The sequence below is a fragment of the Somniosus microcephalus genome, chromosome 13 (genome assembly GCF_052327205.1).
Source record: "Somniosus microcephalus isolate GS21.2 chromosome 13, FLI_Smic_1.0, whole genome shotgun sequence".
Taxonomy (NCBI): domain Eukaryota; kingdom Metazoa; phylum Chordata; class Chondrichthyes; order Squaliformes; family Somniosidae; genus Somniosus; species Somniosus microcephalus.
The window spans coordinates 87,369,663-87,387,725 of NC_140999.1; the positions used below are offsets into that span (position 1 = coordinate 87,369,663).

At 48.7% G+C, this 18,063-nt stretch overlaps 1 protein-coding gene across 7 annotated transcripts in view; it reads right to left on the reverse strand.

Moving 5' to 3' along the window:
• The window catches only part of ttll9 (tubulin tyrosine ligase-like family, member 9), a 176,927-nt gene that overhangs the window by 29,463 nt on the left and 129,401 nt on the right, over positions 1 to 18,063 (reverse strand). For 6 of the 7 annotated variants that reach the window (XM_086005110.1, XM_086005115.1, XM_086005109.1 and 3 more), the window contains one exon: positions 3,563 to 3,621. The exons of the other annotated variant lie outside the window; for it this stretch is intronic. In XM_086005110.1, the coding sequence (XP_085861236.1) occupies positions 3,563 to 3,621 (59 nt within the window). The remainder of the gene's footprint in view (positions 1 to 3,562; positions 3,622 to 18,063) is intronic. 7 annotated transcript variants of the gene reach the window in all.

Consider the following 18,063-nt stretch of genomic DNA (forward strand, 5'->3'; position numbering starts at 1 on the left):
CCTTTAGATTTCTAAATTTCCCCTCACCTGACCCTTCCCCCCACTTTTTTTAGTTTAAAGCCCTATCTACAGCCCTAGTTATTTGATTCACCAGGTCGCTGGTCCCAGCCCGGTTTAAGTGTAGTCCGTCCCGACAGAACAGCTCCCGCAGTGAGTCACATTGTATCGCAGTGAATCGCACTGCATCGCAAGGAGTAACATTGTATTGCAGTGAATCACACTTTTATCGCTGTGAATCACACTGCATCGCAAGGAGTAACATTGCATTGCAGTGAATCGCACTTTTAGCGCTGTGAATCGCACTTTTATAGCAGCCCGCTCTCGCCGCTCGCTCCCACAACCGGAGCGAGGTGTTAGGCGAGTCGGGCGGAGGCAGCACAGCGCGGCAAGCAGCAGCAGCCACGTCGACCCGCTAGGGCACGTCGGCCGGCCGCTCCTCAGCGGGAAGGGATTCCGACCGGGAGGAGGGGAGCTGAGCATGGCGGCCAGAGGCTGGACCGGAAGCGGGAGAAGCAGGCCTGGGCCGTCGGACCGTGGAGCTGGCGACGGTGAGGTGGAGGCCGCGGCGACCGGAGGATGTGTTGGGCGAGTTGGGCGGAGGAGCGCAGTGCATCGGGACGCAGCAGCAGACTCGACGACTCGCAGTCCGACTGGGAGGAGGGGAGCCAGGAATGGTGGCCAGAGGGTGAGCGGGAGAAGCAGGCCACGGCACGTGGAGCCGAGCCGGCAACAGTGAGGAGGACGGAGCGGCTGAGGGACATCGTGCTCCCACTGCCACTGGATGCCAAAGAATTGACTTTCTGAACACAGTGCTGTAAAAATAGCTGACGTGTCTCTGTGAGCTCCCACAGCTTTATTGTGGGAGTGCTTGGGGAGTAAGCATTCCATTGTACTAGTTACATATGGCAAATAAAGAATCTTGAATCTTGAATAGCAGTGAATCGCACTGTATCACTGTGAATCACATTGCATCGCAATGTATCACAGTAAATCGCACTGTATCACATTCGTGCTCCTCCACTAGAGCCCCTCCCCCTAGTGCCCCTCCCACCAGAGCCCTTCCCACTAGTGCCCCTCCCACCAGAGCTCCACCCACTAGTGCCCCTCCTGCCAGAGTCCCTCCCACTAGTGCCCCTCCCACTAGAGCTCCTACACCAGACTCCCTCTCGCCAGAGCTCCTCCCTCCAGGGCCCCTCCCTCCCTCCAGTGCTCCTCCCACCAGAGCCCCTCCCGCCAGTGCCCCTCCCTCCAGGGACACTCCCACCAGAGCCCAGCCGCCAGAGCCCCTCCCACCAGAGCTGCTCCACCAGAGCCTCTCCCACCAGAGCCTCTAGTTGCCCTCTACACAGATGCGGCCGGACCTGCTGTGATTTCCAGCAAAAAAAAAAATATGTTTTTTGTCTTTTTTTGTTTTTCACACAGACCCCAGCATCTGCAACATTTGACCCCTTGTGACCCCACCTCATTGTTCTTTGATGTAATGTTTTCCTGACTGACCTGTTTGGACACCATTCACACCTTTGATTGCTGTGATTATCTCTCTGCCGAGGTGTGATAAATGGCAGTTAGTAAGATTACCTGTAAACATCTGACATTATTCTCTGACTATATAAGCTGTGTCTTTATGCATCTCTCCACTTCACCTGACGAAGGAGCAGCGCTCCGAAAGCTTGTGGCTTCAAATAAAGCTGTTGGACTATAACCTGGTGTTGTGTGACTTCTTACAGAACTTAAGAATAAGAGCTGGAGTAGGCCATTTGGCCCTTCCAGCCGGCTCTGCCATTCAATAAGATCATGGCTGATCTTCTACCTCATCTCAACTTTCCTGCACTATCTCCATATCTCTTGATTCCCCTGGAGTCCAAACATCTATCGATCTCTGTCTTGAATATACTCAATGACCGAGCCTCCACAGCCCTCTGGGGTAGAGAATTCCAAAGATTCACCACCCTCTGAGTGAAGAAAATTCACCTCATCTCAGTCCTAAATGGACGACCCCTTATTCTGAGTCTGTGATTCCTGGTTCTATACTCCCCAGCCAGGGGAAACATCCTCTCTGCATCTACCCTGTCAAGCCCTGTAAGAATTTTGTATGTTTCAATGAGATCACCTCTCATTCTTCTAAACTCTAGAGAATATAGACCTAGTCTACTCAATCTCTCCTCATAGGACAATCCCCCCATCCTAGGGACCAATCTGGTGAACCTTCGTTGCACTCTCTCTATGACAAGTATTTCGTTCCTTAGGTAAGGAGAACAAAACTGTATACAATACTTCAAATGTGGTCTCACCAGGGCCCCATATAATTGCAGTAAGACGTCTTTACTCTTATACTCCAATCCTTTTGTAACGCTGTGCTATCAATGAACGGCGGCTAGCAGTTGCGCAAGACCAGCTTAATGATTTGCCCTTCAAAGCAGGGAAAAAACCACTTGTTCAAACCCACATTCTGTCACGCTGTAATGCAAGTCACTACATGGACCAGCAAAGTAACTGGGCCGACTTCAACTGAATTGTTTTCAGTCCATCTGAAAGCTAAACTGACCTTCAAAATCATTGGGTTTTTTAAAATTGGTGAATTGGACTTTCACAGAGAAGTTAGGTTTGAATCTAGTCCAAACTTTAGGAGTGACTTGAGTTTCAGCTTATTAAAACTATAAATACAAAAAGGAGCATTTCATTTTAGTTGAAGAAATCTAGATGCTGATCGAGGGAAAAATATTAGCCATAACTCCCCTGCTCTTGTTTAAAATAGCACCATGGGATCTTTTACATCCACCCGAGAGGGCAGACGGGGCCTCGGTTTAACGTCGCATCTGAAAGACAGCACTTCCGACAGTGCAGCGCACTCTCAGTACCGCCGCTCCGACAGTGCGGCACTCACTTAGTACTGCTCCTCCTACAGTGCGGCGCACCCTCAGTACTGCCCCTCCAAAAGTGCAGCGCTCACTCAGTGCTGACCCTCCGACAGTGCAGCGCTCACTCAGTGCTGACCCTCCGACAGTGCGGCGCTCCCTCAGCACTCCCTCAGTACTGGCCCTCCGACAGTGCAGCGCTCACTCAGTGCTGACCCTCCGACAGTGCGGCGCTCCCTCAGTACTGCCCCTCCTACAGTGTGGCACTCCCTCAGTACTGCCCCTCCGACAGTGCCATGCTCTCTCAGTACTGCCCCTCCTACAGTGCGGCGCTCCCTCAGTACTGCCCCTCCGACAGTGCAGCGCTCCCTCAATACTGCCCCTCCGACAGTGCAGTGCTTCCTCAGTACTGCCCCTCCGACAGTGCGGCCCTCCCTCAGTACGGCCCCTCCGACAGCGCGGCGCTCCCTCGGTACTGCCCCTCCAACAGTGCAGCGCTCCCTCGGTACTGCCCTTCGACAGTGCGGCGCTCCCTCAGTACTGCCCCTCCAACAGTGCGGCGCTCCCTCAGTACTGCCCCTCCGACAGTGCGGCGCTCCCTCAGTACTGCCCCGCCAGTGCCCCGCCCGCCAGAGCCCCGCCTGCCAGTGCCCCTCCACCCTGTCCTGTGACTGGTATGTCCCATCTCATTGGTCAATGTTCCTTACCTTTTCTGGATCGTAGTCGGGGGCGGTTTTCTGGACTGCGACGTTTGTCAGATGTATGACTGTGCAAGGTACAAGTTATGGAAGAAAATGGAGCCGTTGTACAAATAACAATGGCTTAATGTACATCAAATACTGCAGCTAACTAGAACAGTCCTCGTTCCTCAATGTGTGGAAGTCACTCCCAGACAGAGTGGTTTAGGCAAGAGTCCTGGAATAATTGAAGAAACACTCGGCTGCTACAATGTGGAGATGTTCGGGTCTCTCTAGATGGACCGAATCATCTTCCTCATCCAATATTATTTTATTACACCAAAAATACATTGATATATAAAAAATATGATTATCTACCCTGTGTGGTCTTCATTCACTGACTGGAAGCTCACCTCTATCACAAGCCCAAGTCCCCAGTGGGGAGAGCTGCACAGCCAATGCCCCTTTAAGTATGGTGTGATGGAAGAGACAGAATAACATTTTGCCATCAGGCTCTCGCTCCCATACACAGGAGGGGCTAACCCATACCATTAGACTACTTCTCAGCAAAAATAAGACAACAATTAATCCATAGCTACAATAGCCTCGCTGACGACGGTTCAGTGGGTTAGTGCACTGCGTGGTGTTCAGATCCACTCCAAGGCAGTGCCAGCTTCAATCATCACTCTAGGTGAAGTAACCTGATCACAGGTGGCTGGCAGTGAGGTGCAACTATGAGTTTCAGTGTCTGAGGGAAGAGGAAATTCAGCCCAAGCTGCCACTTGCGATTACTAACCACTGACCCGCGCTGGAAACAGAAAAAGCATCAGACAGGTAACGACAGACAAGTCAGCCCAATATCAGCAGTGGGAGAGAACCTACAGGCCATAATAAGAAGCAACATTAATATTCACCTGGAAAGATGTTGTGGCCTGGAGATTGGATTGTGCCCGAATCGGGGTCTGATCACAGTGCAGCTCATACTGTACGCAACTAATGATGACGGACGTATGACCACAGCACATCGGTCAGCTGTCTCATTAGGACAGTCCCAGGTAGCTGATGGTCCATCGCTCCCATTAGGACAGTCCCAGGGAGCTGATGGCCCATCGCTCTCATTAGGACAGTCCCAGGGAGCTGATGGTCTATCGCTCTCATTAGGACAGTCCCAGGGAACTGATGGCCCATTGCTCACATTAGGGCAGTACCGGAGAGCCGATGGTCTATCGCTCTCATTAGGACAGTCCCAGGGAGCTGATGGTCTATCGCTCTCATTAGGACAGTACCAGGGAACTGATGGTCCATCGCTCTCATTAGGACAGTACGGGGGAGCTGATGCTCCATCGCTCTCATTAGGACAGTACCGGGGAGCTGATGCTCCATCGCTCTCATTAGGACAGTACCAGGGAACTGATGGTTCATTGCTCTCATTAGGACAGTTCCGGGGAGCTGATGGTCCATCACTCTCATTAGGACAGTACCGGAGAGGTGATGGTCCATCGCTCTCATTAGGACACTACTGGGAAGCTGATGGTCCATCGCTCTTATTAGGACAGTACCGGAGAGCTGATGGTCCATTGCTCTCATTAGGACAGGGAGCTGATGGTCCATCGCTCTCATTAGGACAGTCCCAGTGAGCTGATGGTTCATCGCTCTCATTAGGACAGTCCCGGGGAGCTGGTGGCCCATCGCTCTCATTAGGACAGTCCCAGTGAGCTGATGGTCCATCGCTCTCATTAGGACAGTACCGGGGAGCTGATGGTCCATCACTCTCATTAGGACAGTCCCGGGGAGCTGATGGTCCATCGCTCCCATTAGGACGGTCCTGGGGAGCTGATGGTCCATTGCTCTCATTAGGACAGTGAGCTGATGGTCCATCGCTCCCATTAGGACGGTTCTGGGGAGCTGATGGTCCATTGCTCTCATTAGGACAGTACCGGGGAGATGATGGTCCATCACTCTCATTAGGACAGTACCGGGGAGATGATGGTCCATCGCTCTCATTAGGACAGTACCGGGGAGATGATGGCCCATCGCTCTCATTAGGACAGTACCGGGGAGATGATGGCCCATCGCTCTCATTAGGAAAGTACCGGGCAGCACATGGTCCATCGCTCTCATTAGGACAGTACCGGGCAGCTGATGGTCCATCGCTCTCATTAGGACAGTACCGGGGAGCTGATGGTCCATCGCTCTCATTAGGACAGTACTGGGGAACTGATGGCCCATCGCTCTCATTAGGACAGTCCCAGGGAGCTGATGGTCCATCGCTCTCATTAGGACAGTACCGGGGAGCTGATGGTCCATCGCTCTCATTAGGACAGTACCGGGGAGCTGGTGGTTCATCGCTCTCATTAGGACAGTCCCGGGGAGTTGATGGTCCATCGCTCTCATTAGGACAGTCCCGGGGAGCTGATGGTCCATCGCTCTCGTTAGGACAGTACCGGGGAGCTGATGCTCCATCGCTCTCATTAGGACAGGGAGCTGATGGTCCATCGCTCGCATTAGGACAGTTCCGGGGAGCTGATGGTCCATCGCTCTCATTAGGACAGTATCGGGGAGCTGATGGTCCATCGCTCTCATTAGGACAGTACCGGGGAGCTGGTGGTTCATCGCTCTCATTAGGACAGCCCCGGGGAGTTGATGGTCCATCGCTCTCATTAGGACAGTACCGGGGAGCTGATGCTCCATCGCTCTCATTAGGACAGGGAGCTGATGGTCCATCGCTCGCATTAGGACAGTTCCGGGGAGCTGATGGTCCATCGCTCTCATTCGGACAGTATCGGGGAGCTGATGGTCCATCGCTCTCATTAGGACAGTACCGGGGAACTGATGGTCTATTGCTCTCATTAGGACAATCCCGGGGAGCTGATGGTCCATCGCTCTCACTAGGACAGTATCGGGGAGCTGATGGTCCATCGCTCTCATTAGGACAGTCCCAGGGAGCTGATGCTCCATCGCTCTCATTAGGACAGGGAGCTGATGGTCCATCGCTCTCATTAGGACAGGGAGCTGATGGTCCATCGCTCGCATTAGGACAGTACCGGGGAGCTGATGGTCTATCGCTCTCATTAGGACTGTACCGGGGAGCTCATGGTCTATCGCTCTCATTAGGACAGTTCCGGAGAGCTGATGGCCCATCGCTCTCATTAGGATAGTACCGGGGAGCTGATGGTCCATCATTCTCATTAGGACAGGGAGCTGATGGTCCATCACTCTCATTAGGACAGGGAGCTGATGGTCCATCACTCTCATTAGGACAGGGAGCTGATGGTCCATCGCTCTCATTAGGACAGGGAGCTGATGGTCCATTGCTCTCATTAGGACAGTGCCGGGGAGATGATGGTCCTTCGCTCTCATTACGCCAGTCCCGGAGAGCTGATGGTCCATCTCTCCCATTAGTACAGTCCCGGGGAGCTGATGGTCCATCGCTCTCATTAGGACAATCCCGGGGAGCTGATGGTCCATCGCTCTCACTAGGACAGTACCGGGGAGCTGATGGTCCATCGCTCTCATTAGGACAGTCCCGGGGAGTTGATGGTCCATCGCTCTCATTAGGACAGTCAGAGGGAGCTGATGGTCTATCGCTCTCATTAGGACAGTACCGGGGAGCTGATGGTCCAGCGCTCTCATTAGGACAGTACTGGGGAGCTGATGGTCCAGCGCTCTCATTAGGACAGTACCGGGGAGCTGATGGTCCAGCGCTCTCATTAGGACAGTACCGGGAAGTTGATGGTCCATCGCTCTCATTAGGACAGTACCGGGGAGCTGATGCTGCATCGCTCTCATTAGGACAGTACCGGGGAGCTGATGGCCCATCGTTCGCATTAGGACAGTCCCAGGGAGCTGATGGCCCATCGTTCTCATTAGGACAGTTCCGGGGAGCTGATGGTCCATCGCTCTCATTAGGACAGTCCCAGAAAGCTGATGCTCCATCGCTCTCATTAGGACAGTACCGGGGAGCTGATGGTCCATCGCTCTCATTACGACAGTCCCGGAGAGCTGATGGTCCATCGCTCTCATTAGGATAGTTCCGGGGAGCTGATGGTCCATCTCTCCCATTAGTACAGTCCCGGGGAGCTGATGGTCCATCTCTCCCATTAGTACAGTCCCGGAGAGCTGATAGTCCATCGCTCTCATTAGGACAGTCACACGAAGCTGATGGCCCATCGCTCTCATTAGGACAGTACCCGGGAGCTGATGGTCGATAGCTCTCATTAGGACAGTACCGGAGAGCTGATGGTCCATTGCTCTCATTAGGACAGTACCGGGGAGCTGATGTTCCATCGCTCTCATTCGGACAGCACCGGGGCGCTGATGGCCCATTGCTCTCATTGGGACAGTACCAGGGAGCTAAATGGGACCCTGTTTTCTACGTAGATAAGTGGCGAGACAAGGTCCAATTTCACCGCCCATGAATAAATACATTTTTATTATTATTGATCAATAAATAGATTAATTAACGATAGCCATCAATAGATATGTAAAAAGGGCAGTCGTGTCTAACAAATTTAATAGTGCTCTTTGTGGAAATAACAGTGTATGATCAAGAAATGCAGTGGATGTCATGCATATGGATTTTCAGCAGGTGTTTGATAAGTTGCCACCTCAGAGATATATTGATAAAATGAGGGCACACAGTACTGAAAGGAATTAGGCAGCATGCACAGAAAGTTGTTTCAAGGACCCCCCAAAGATGTGCGGGTTAGGTTGATTGGCTATGATAAATTGACCCTTAGTGTTAGGGGGGTTACAGGGATAGGGTGGGATATGTGTTGGTGTAGGGGTTACGGTGATTGGGTGGGATATGTGTCGGTGCAGGCTCGATGGGCTGAAATGGCCTCTATCTGCACTGTGGGGATTCTGTGATTCTGTGACTGTAAGGGACTTGAGGAGGACATAGATAAGTTTGCAGATTGGGCAGACAGATGCCAGATTAAGTTTAGTATTGAGAAATGGGAGGTGATACATTTTGGGAGGAAAGAAAGAAAAGCAGAGAGACTAGGGATTCAGATACATAATGCTTCAAAAGTGGAAGCACACGTTCATACAGCTCTTCAAAAAAAAGTTTAGGGGATCCTAAGGTTTTACAAATAGGAGCAGAGTACAAAAGCAAAGATGTTAAGGCCATGGAGAGGGTGCAGATGTTAAGGCCATGAAGAGGGTGCAGATGTTAAGGCCATGAAGAGGGTGCAGATGTTAAGGCCATGGACAGGGTGCAGAATGGATCCACTCAAATGATCCGAGGGATAAGAGGCTTTAGTTAGAGCCTTTGGAGGAGAGACTCAAGAAAACAAAAATGTTGAAAATTACAAAAGAATGTGCGATTGCTGCTCTTGTTTGTAAAGTTGGGGGGATAACCGTGCCTCCTTGTGGAAGCTGCCTGTCTTTTACCAGGAACTGATCAGGATCTGGAACATGGTTCTCCCCTGTCAGGAGTAGCAGCTATCCTCTGAGAGTCACTGCTCAGGAATCCACACCTGCATGACCGTGGGTTGAGGTGGCTGGTGGAAGGCATGGCCTGGGCTGGCAAGGTGACCAGAGTCAGGGACTTAATGGATGGTGGAGTGGGCTGGATATTGCCAGAGGAGCTGGCACAACGCACGTCCTGGCAAGGCGTCCGGCTCACAACCAAAGCCATCGAGTTGCTAAAAGAGGCACTCGGCCCTGACTCCACTAGGTGTGTCGAGAAGGCTCAGACTTGTGGGGCGATCCTGTCCGAACTGAACCCCGCTCGGACGGAATTTCTTATCGGCGCCAGGCCCAAAACCTCCCTCGGACGTCGGCACCTGGTAACTTGAGCCGACTCTCGGATATCCCTTCTGTGCCTTTCCTCTCTGCATGGAGGGATTTCCTGTATGGGCTACACTTGCACACTCTCCACTTTGTCTTCCTCTTATGCTGTCCGGAGACACCCTGACGCATCATCTAGCTGTCCGGAGGAGGTGGGGGTCCCCAGTGGAGGGCTCTCTTTGCGGGAGTTCTCCCTTTATCTATAGGGGACTTGGCCTGGAGAGTGTTGCATGGGGCAGTCCCGTACAGTAAGTTTTTAAGTCGGTACACGGACTCCCAGGCCGCCTGCATTTTCTGCGGCCTGGAGGAGTCCGTGTTCCATGTACACACAGAGTGTGAGACGTTGCAGCCCCACTTCCACTATTTGAAGGGGCTACTCCTCAATTTTTGGCTACACTTCAGTCCCACGCTCCCGATCTTTGGGCACCTGGTGCGGAGGGGAGCGGGCAAGTGGGAGGACCTCATCGTAGGACAGCTCCTGGGCCTGGCCTAGGTGGCCATTAACAGGTTCAGGCATTGAAGGGGTCATTCGGCCCGACTGCCTGCCTCTCTTCCGCAGCTACATTCACGCCCGGGTGTCCCTGGAGATGGAGGACGCGGTGTCCTTGTCTTCCACGACAGGTGGGCACCGGAGGGACTAGAGAGCTTCATCAGCCCCAGGAACCAAATTTAAATTGGATTTCTTAAGTTTCCTATCAATTTTATTTAAGTTACACTTTTATTGGAGGGGACACAAGCTATCACTTGATTGGTGATGGCACCAGCCTTCAATTACTACAATTAAAAAAAAAGAGATGCACAGAGGTTGCTGTGGGTTACAGTGAGTTACAGAGATTGCTCTGGGTTACAGTGAGTTACAGAGATTGCTCTGGGTTACAGTGAGTTACAGAGATTGCTCTGGGTTACAGTGAGTTACAGAGATTGCTCTGGGTTACAGTGAGTTTCAGAGGTTGCTCTGGGTTACAGTGAGTTACAGATGTTGCTCTGGGTTACAGTGAGTTTCAGAGGTTGCTCTGGGTTACAGTGAGTTACAGATATTGCTCTGGGTTACAGTGAGTTTCAGAGGTTGCTCTGGGTTACAGTGAGTTACAAAGTTTGCTGTGGATTACAGTGAGTTTCAGAGGTTGCTCTGGGTTCCAGTGAGTTACAGCGATTGCTGTGGGTTAGTGAGTTTCAGAGGTTGCTCTGGGTTACAGTGAGTTTCAGAGGTTGCTCTGAGTTACAGCGATTGCTCTGGGCTACAGTGAGTTACAGAGATTGCTCTGGGTTACAGTAAGTTACCAAGATTGCGCTGGGTTACAGTGAGTTACAGAGATTGCTGTGAGTTACAGTGAGTTACAGAGATTGCTGTGGGTTACAGTGAGTTACAGAGATTGCTCTGGGTTACAGTGAGTCACAGAGATTGCTCTGGGTTACAGTGAGTTACAGAGATTGCTCTGGGTTACAGTGAGTTTCAGAGGTTGCACTGGGTTACAGTGAGTTACAAAGATTGCTGTGGATTACAGTGAGTTTCAGAGGTTGCTCTGGGTTCCAGTGAGTTACAGCGATTGCTGTGGGTTGGTGAGTTTCAGAGGTTGCTCTGGGTTACAGTGAGTTTCAGAGGTTGCTCTGGGTTACAGTAAGTTACCAAGATTGCTCTGGGTTACAGTGAGTTACAGAGATTGCAGTGAGTTACAGTGAGTTACAGAGATTGCTGTGGGTTACAGTGATTTACAGAGATTGCTCTGGGATACAGTGAGTTACAGAGATTGCTGTGGGTTACAGTGAGTTACAGAGATTGCTGTGGGATACAGTGAGTTACAGAGATTGCTGTGGGTTACAGTGATTTACAGAGATTGCTCTGGGTTACAGTGAGAAACAGAGATTGCTCTGAGTTACAGAGATTGCTCTGGGTTACAGTGAGAAACAGAGATTGCTCTGGGTTACACTGAGTTACAGAGATTGCTGTGGTTTACAGTGAGTTACAGAGGTTACTCTGGTTTCAAGTGAGTTACAAAGATTGCTGTGGGTTACAGTGAGTTACTGAGATTACTCTGAGTTACAGAGATTGCTCTGGGTTACAGTGAGTTACTGAGATTGCTCTGAGTTACAGAGATTGCTCTGGGTTACAGTGAGTTATAGAGATCGCTCTGGGTTACAGTGAGTTACAGAGCTTGCTCTGGGTTACAGTGAGCTACAGAAATTGCTCTGGGTTACAGTGAGTTAAAGAGATTGCTCTGGGTTACACTGAATTACAGAGATTGCTGTGGGTTACAGTGAGTTAAAAAGATTGCTGTGGGTTACAGTGAGTTACAGAGATTGCTCTGGGATACAGTGAGTTACAGAGATTGCTCTGGGTTACAGTGAGTTACAGAGATTGCTCTGGGTTACAGTGAGTTACAAAGATTGCTGTGGGTTACAGTAAGTTACAGAGGTTACTCTGGGTTACAGTGAGTTACAGAGATTGCTCTGGGTTACAGTAAGTTACAGAGGTTACTCTGGGTTACAGTGAGTTACAGAGATTGCTCTGGGTTACAGTGAGTTACAGAGGTTACTCTGGGTTACAGTGAGTTACAGAGATTGCTCTGGGTTACAGTGAGTTACAGAGGTTGCTCTGGGTTACAGTGAGTTACAGAGATTGCTCTGGGTTCCAGTGAGTTACAGAGATTGCTCTGGGTTACAGTGAGTTACAGAGGTTACTCTGGGTTACAGTGAGTTACAGAGATTGCTCTGGGTTACAGTGAGTTACAGAGATTGCTCTGGGTTACAGTGAGTTACAGAGGTTACTCTGGGTTACAGTGAGTTACAGAGATTGCTCTGGGTTACAGTGAGTTACAGAGATTGCTCTGGGTTACAGTGAGTTACAGAGGTTACTGTGGGTTACAGTGAGTTACAGAGATTGCTCTGGGTTACAGTGAATTACAGAGATTGCTCTGGGTTACAGTGAGTTACAGAGATTGCTCTGGGTTACAGTGATTTACAGAGATTGCTCTGGGTTACAGTGAGTTACAGAGATTGCTGTGGGTTACAGTGAGTTACAGAGATTGCTGTGGGTTACAGTCAGTTACAGAGATTGCTCTGGGTTACAATGAGCTACAGAAATTGCTCTGGGTTTCAGTGAGTGCTCTGAGTTACAGTGTGTTACAGAGTTTGCTCTGGGTTACAGTGAGTTAGAGAGATTGCTGTGGGTTACAGTGAGTTACAGAGATTGCTCTGGGTTACAGCGAGTTACAGAGATTGCTCTGGGTTACAGTGTGTTATAGAGATTGCTCTGGTTTCAGTGAATTACAGAGATTGCTGTGGGTTACAGTGTGTTACAGAGATTGCTCTGGGTTACAGTGAGTTCCAGAGATTGCTGTGGGTTACAATGAGTTACAGAGATTGCTCTGGGTTACAGTGAGTTACAGAGATTGCTCTGAGTTACAGTGAGTTACAGAGATTGCTCTGGGTTACAGTGAGTTACAGAGATTGCTCTGGGTTACAGTGAGTTACAGAGATTGCTCTGAGTTACAGTGAGTTACAGAGATTGCTCTGGGTTACAGTGAGTTACAGAGATTGCTCTGAGTTACAGTGAGTTACAGAGATTGCTCTGGGTTACAGTGAGTTACAGAGATTGCTCTGGGTTACAGCGAGTTACAGAGATTGCTCTGAGTTACAATGAGTTACAGAGATTGCTCTGGGTTACAGTGAGTTACAGAGATTGCTCTGGGTTACAGTGAGTTACAGATATTGCTCTGGGTTACACTGAGTTACAGAGCTTGCTCTGGGCCACAGTGAGTTACAGAGGTTACTCTGGGCCACAATGAGTTACAAGGATTGCTGTGGGTCACAGTGAGTTACAGAGATTGCTCTGGGTTACAGTGAGTTACAGATTGCTCTGGGTTAGTTAGTTACAGAGGTTTCTGTGGATTACAGTGAGTTTAAGAGATTGCTGTGGGTTACAGATATTCCTGTGCGTTACAGTGAATTACAGAGATTGCTCTGGGTTACAGTGAGTTTCAGACATTGCTCTGGGTTACAGCGAGTTACAGAGATTGCTCTGAGTTACAATGAGTTACAGAGATTGCTCTGGGTTACAGCGAGTTACAGAGATTGCTCTGGGTCACAGTGAGTTACAAAGATTGCTCTGGGTTACAGTGAATTACAGAGATTGCTGTGGGTTACAGTGAGTTACAGAGATTGCTCTGGGTTACAGTGAGTTACAGATATTGCTCTGGGTTACACTGAGTTACAGAGCTTGCTCTGGGCCACAGTGAGTTACAGAGGTTACTCTGGGCCACAATGAGTTACAAGGATTGCTGTGGGTTACAGTGAGTTACAGAGATTGCTCTGGGTTACAGTGAGTTACAGATTGCTCTGGGTTAGTTAGTTACAGAGGTTTCTGTGGATTACAGTGAGTTTAAGAGATTGCTGTGGGTTACAGATATTCCTGTGAGTTACAGTGAATTACAGAGATTGCTCTGGGTTACAGTGAGTTTCAGACATTGCTCTGGGTTACAGTGAGTTACAGAGATTGCTCTGTGTTACAGTGAGTTACAGAGACTGCTGTGGGTTACAGTGAGTTACAGAGATTGCTCTGGGTTACAGTGATTTACAGAGATTGCTCTGGGTTAGTGAGTTACAGAGGTTGCTCTGGGTTACAGTGAGTTACAGAGATTGCTCTGGGTTACAGTGAGAAACAGAGATTGCTGTGGGTTACAGTGAGTTACAGAGATTGCTCTGGGTTACAATGAGCTACAGAAATTGCCCTGGGTTACACTGAGTTACGGAGATTGCACTGGGTTACAGTGAGTTACAGAGATTGCTGTGGGTTATAGTGAGTTACAGAGATTGCTCTGGGTTACAATGAGCTACAGAAATTGCTCTGGGTTACACTGAGTTACGGAGATTGCACTGGGTTACAGTGACTTACAGAGATTGCTGTGGGTTACAGTGAGTTACAGAGATTGCTCTGAGTTACAGAGATTGCTCTGGGTTACAGTGAGAAACAGAGATTGCTCTGGGTTACACTGAGTTACAGAGATTGCTGTGGGTTACAGTGAGTTACAGAGGTTACTCTGGTTTCAAGTGAGTTACAAAGATTGCTGTGGGTTACAGTAAGTTACAGGGATTGCTCTGGGTTACAGTGAGTTACGGAGATTGCACTGGGTTACAGAGATTGCTCTGGGTTACAGTGAGAAACAGAGATTGCTCTGGGTTACACTGAGTTACAGAGATTGCTGTGGGTTACAGTGAGTTACAGAGGTTACTCTGGTTTCAAGTGAGTTACAAAGATTGCTGTGGGTTACAGTAAGTTACAGGGATCGCTCTGGGTTACAGTGAGTTACTGAGATTGCTCTGAGTTACAGAGACTGCACTGGGTTACAGTGAGTTACAGAGATTACTGTGGGTTACAGTGAGTTACAAAGATTACTGTGAGTTACAGAGATTGCTGTTAGTTACACTGAGTTACAGAGGTTGCTCTGGGTTACAGTGAGTTATAGAGATCGCTCTGGGTTACAGTGTGTTACAAAGATTGCACTAGGTTACAGAGAGCTACAGAAATTGATGTGGGTTACAGTGAGTTACAGAGATTGCACTGGGTTACAGTGAGTTACAGAGATTGCTCTGGGTTACAGTGAGTTACAGAGATTGCTCTGGGTTACAGTGAGCTACAGAAATTGCTCTGGGTTACAGTGAGTTACAGAGGTTACTCTGGGTTACAGAGATTGCTCTGGGTTACAGTGAATTACAGAGATTGCTCTGGGTTACAGTGAATTACAGAGATTGCTCTGGGTTACAGTGAGTTACAGAGATTGCTCTGGGTTAATAATTTACAGAGGTTGCTCTGGGTTACAGTGAGTTACAGAAATTGCTGTGGGTTACAACGAGTTACAGAGATTGCTGTGAGTTACAGTGAGTTACAGAGATTGCTCAGGGTTACAGTGAGAAACAGAGATTGCTCTGGGTTACAGAGATTGCACTGGGTTACAGTGAGTTACAGATATTGCTCTGGGTTACAGTGAGTTGCAGAGATTGCTGTGGGTTACAGTGAGTTACAGAGATTGCTGTGGGTTACAGTCAGTTACAGAGATTGCTCTGGGTTACAATATGTTAGAGGTTGCTGTGGGTTACAGTGAGTTACAGAGATTGCTCTGGGTTACAATGAGCTACAGAAATTGCTCTGGGTTTCAGTGAGTGCTCTGAGTTACAGTGAGTTACAGAGATAGCTGTGGGTTACAGTGAGTAACAGAGATTGCACTGGGTTACAGTGAGTTACAGATATTGCTCTGGGATACAGTGAGTTATAGAGATAGCTCTGGGTTACAGTGTGTTACAAAGATTGCACTGGGTTACAGTGAGCTACAGAAATTGATGTGGGTTACAGTGAGTTAGAGATTGCTCTGGGTTACAGTGAGCTACAGAAATTGCTGTGGGTTACAGTGAGTTAGAGATTGCTCTGGGTTACAGTGAGTTACAGAGATTACTGTGGGTTACAGTGAGCTACAAAGATTGCTGTGAGTTACAGACATTGCTCTGGGTTACAGTGAGTTACAGAGATTGCTCTGGGTTAGTTAGTTACAGAGGTTTCTGTGGATTACAGTGAGTTACAGAGATTGCTGTGGGTTACAGTGAGTTACAGAGGTTGCTCTGGGTTACAGTGAGTTACAGAGATTGCACGGGGTTACATTGAGTTACAGATATTGCTCTGGGTTACAGTGAGTTACAGAGATTGCTGTGGGTTACAGAGATTGCTGTTAGTTACACTGAGTTACAGAGGTTGCTCTGGGCCACAGTGAGTTACAGAGGTTACTCTGGGCTACAGTGAGTTACAGAGATTGCTCTGGGTTACAGTGAGTTACAGAGATTGCTCTGGGTTACAGTGAGTTACAGAGATTGCTCTGGGTTACAGTGAGTTACAGAGATTGCTGTGGGTTACAGTGAGTTACAGAGATTGCTCTGGGTTAGTGAGTTACAGAGGTTTCTGTGGATTACAGTGAGTTACAGAGATTGCTCTGGGTTACAGTGATTTACAGAGGTTGCTCTGGGTTACAGTGAGTTACAGAGATTGCTCTAGGTTACAGTGAGTTACAGAGATTGCTCTGGGTTGGTGAGTTACAGAGATTGCTCTGGGTTACAGTGAGTTACAGAGATTGCTTTGGGTTACAGTGAGTAACAGAGATTGCTCTGGCTTACAGTGAGTAACAGAGATTGCTCTGGGTTACAGTGAGTTACAGAGATTGCTCTGGGTTACAGTGAGTTACAGAGATTGCTGTGAGTTACAGTGAGTTACAGAGATTGCTCAGGGTTACAGTGAGAAACAGAGATTGCTCTGGGTTACAGTGAGTTACAGAGATTGCTCTGGGTTAGTGGTTACAGAGGTTGCTCTGGGTTACAGTGAGTTACAGAGATTGCTCTGGGTTACAGTGAGAAACAGAGATTGCTGTGGGTTACAGTGAGTTACAGAGATTGCTCTGGGTTACAATGAGCTACAGAAATTGCTCTGGGTTACACTGAGTTACGGAGATTGCACTGGGTTACAGTGAGTTACAGAGATTGCTGTGGGTTACAGTGAGTTACAGAGATTGCTCTGAGTTACAGAGATTGCTCTGGGTTACAGTGAGAAACAGAGATTGCTCTGGGTTACACTGAGTTACAGAGATAGCTGTGGGTTACAGTGAGTTACAGAGGTTACTCTGGTTTCAAGTGAGTTACAAAGATTGCTGTGGGTTACAGTAAGTTACAGAGATTGCTCTGGGTTACAGTGAGTTACTGAGATTGCTCTGAGTTACAGAGACTGCACTGGGTTACAGTGAGTTACAGAGATTACTGTGGGTTACAGTGAGTTACAAAGATTACTGTGAGTTACAGAGATTGCTGTTAGTTACACTGAGTTACAGAGGTTGCTCTGGGTTACAGTGAGTTATAGAGATCGCTCTGGGTTACAGTGTGTTACAAAGATTGCACTAGGTTACAGAGAGCTACAGAAATTGATGTGGGTTACAGTGAGTTACAGAGATTGCACTGGGTTACAGTGAGTTACAGAGATTGCTCTGGGTTACAGTGAATTACAGAGATTGCTGTGGGTTACAGTGAATTACAGAGGTTACTCTGGGTTACAGTGAGTTACAGAGATTGCTCTGGGTTACAGTGAATTACAGAGATTGCTCTGGGTTACAGTGAATTACAGAGATTGCTCTGGGTTACAGTGAGTTACAGAGATTGCTCTGGGTTAGTGATTTACAGAGGTTGCTCTGGGTTAGTGATTTACAGAGGTTGCTCTGGGATACAGTGAGTTACAGAGATTGCTGTGGGTTACAACGAGTTACAGAGATTGCTGTGGGTTACAGTGAGTTACAGAGATTGCTGTGAGTTACAGTGAGTTTCAAAGATTGCTGTGAGTTACAGACATTGCTCTGGGTTACTGTGAGTTACAGAGATTGCTCTGGGTTACAGTGAGTTACAGAAATTGCTCTGGGTTACAGTGAGTTACAGAGATTGCTGTGGGTTACAACGAGTTACAGAGATTGCTGTGGGTTACAGTGAGTTACAGAGATTGCTGTGAGTTACAGTGAGTTACAGAGATTGCTCAGGGTTACAGTGAGAAACAGAGATTGCTCTGGGTTACAGAGATTGCACTGGGTTACAGTGAGTTACAGAGATTGCTCTGGGTTACAATGAGTTACAGAAATTGCTCTGGGTTACAGTGAGTTACAGAGATTGCTGTGGGTTACAGTGAGTTACAGAGATTGCTGTGAGTTACAGTGAGTTTCAAAGAT